We start from the raw sequence: 816 nt of genomic DNA, 5'->3' as shown, positions 1-816 counted from the left end.
TACTCACATGTCCATTGGGCTGTAGGGAGCGGATGGTAGAGTCTGAGGACAGGAAGCCCATGGCCAATGTGTTAGGGTACTCTCCCTCCTCCAGCACATACATGTTGTCTGTAAACCTGGCACCTTCATATGCCACCCAGCTGAAACAAACACACACACACACACACACTTTTTTTTTTTTGCCAATATTCTTCACTTATGCCAGTAACTGTATGTATATTTCATTTTTTTATATGACTTTTTGTAACACTATAACACTTCACATTTAACTTCATGGCATTTGTCGCTGTCAGGTAAAACTTTCATCCACTGTGGTTCTAAACAGACTCATTAGCACCAAGGTCTGTAGAATTTCCACATTTGTTTTAGCTTGTTGCCACATATATACAGTATTCATTTTGTTATTATAAAACAAAGTATTTACAGCCAACTATGACAAACATGGCTAATCGTTTCTACACAGGATGCCACTGACAGTTCCAGCTTGAGCTGTGCCTACCTGCCAGCCAGCACCTTGCAGGACCTGGGCATGAAGTCCTCCTCCAGAGCTGCTGCACTGTCCTCCAGAGCCACCAGCCTGCCCTGGAAGTCTGGCTCAGAGTACAGCTGCACCTGTAACACACACATCCAAAGAGCTTTAATGACACAGCCAACACAGATGGTTTCAGTGGTTTAATATGAAGCCTTGAATGGAGGGATGATACCTTGAATTTTGTAGATCCCATCAGCATGTCCTAGAGAACAGAGAGGAAGAACGCATTAGGAACATGAGCTATTGCTAACATCAAATACCCAGAATCCTGTTTTTAGCTTATC

At 43.1% G+C, this 816-nt stretch overlaps 1 protein-coding gene across 1 annotated transcript; it reads right to left on the bottom strand.

Annotated features, from left to right (window-relative positions):
* Positions 1 to 7: 7 nt before the first annotated feature.
* On the bottom strand, positions 8 to 743 carry LOC111673362 (gamma-crystallin S-like; the record flags this gene model as incomplete). Its single annotated transcript, XM_023431121.2, has 3 exons — positions 705 to 743; positions 500 to 612; positions 8 to 140 (listed from the first exon to the last, which is right to left on the bottom strand). Coding segments are annotated over exons 1-3 (273 nt in total), but the record flags the coding sequence as incomplete, so codon positions are not given.
* Positions 744 to 816: the final 73 nt, after the last annotated feature.

The sequence above is a fragment of the Seriola lalandi genome, unplaced genomic scaffold, assembly GCF_002814215.2.
Source record: "Seriola lalandi dorsalis isolate HSWRI2012SDOR001 ecotype SW California unplaced genomic scaffold, Sedor1 jcf7180002010534, whole genome shotgun sequence".
NCBI lineage: Eukaryota > Metazoa > Chordata > Actinopteri > Carangiformes > Carangidae > Seriola > Seriola lalandi.
This window is presented reverse-complemented; position numbering and strand designations above follow the sequence as displayed.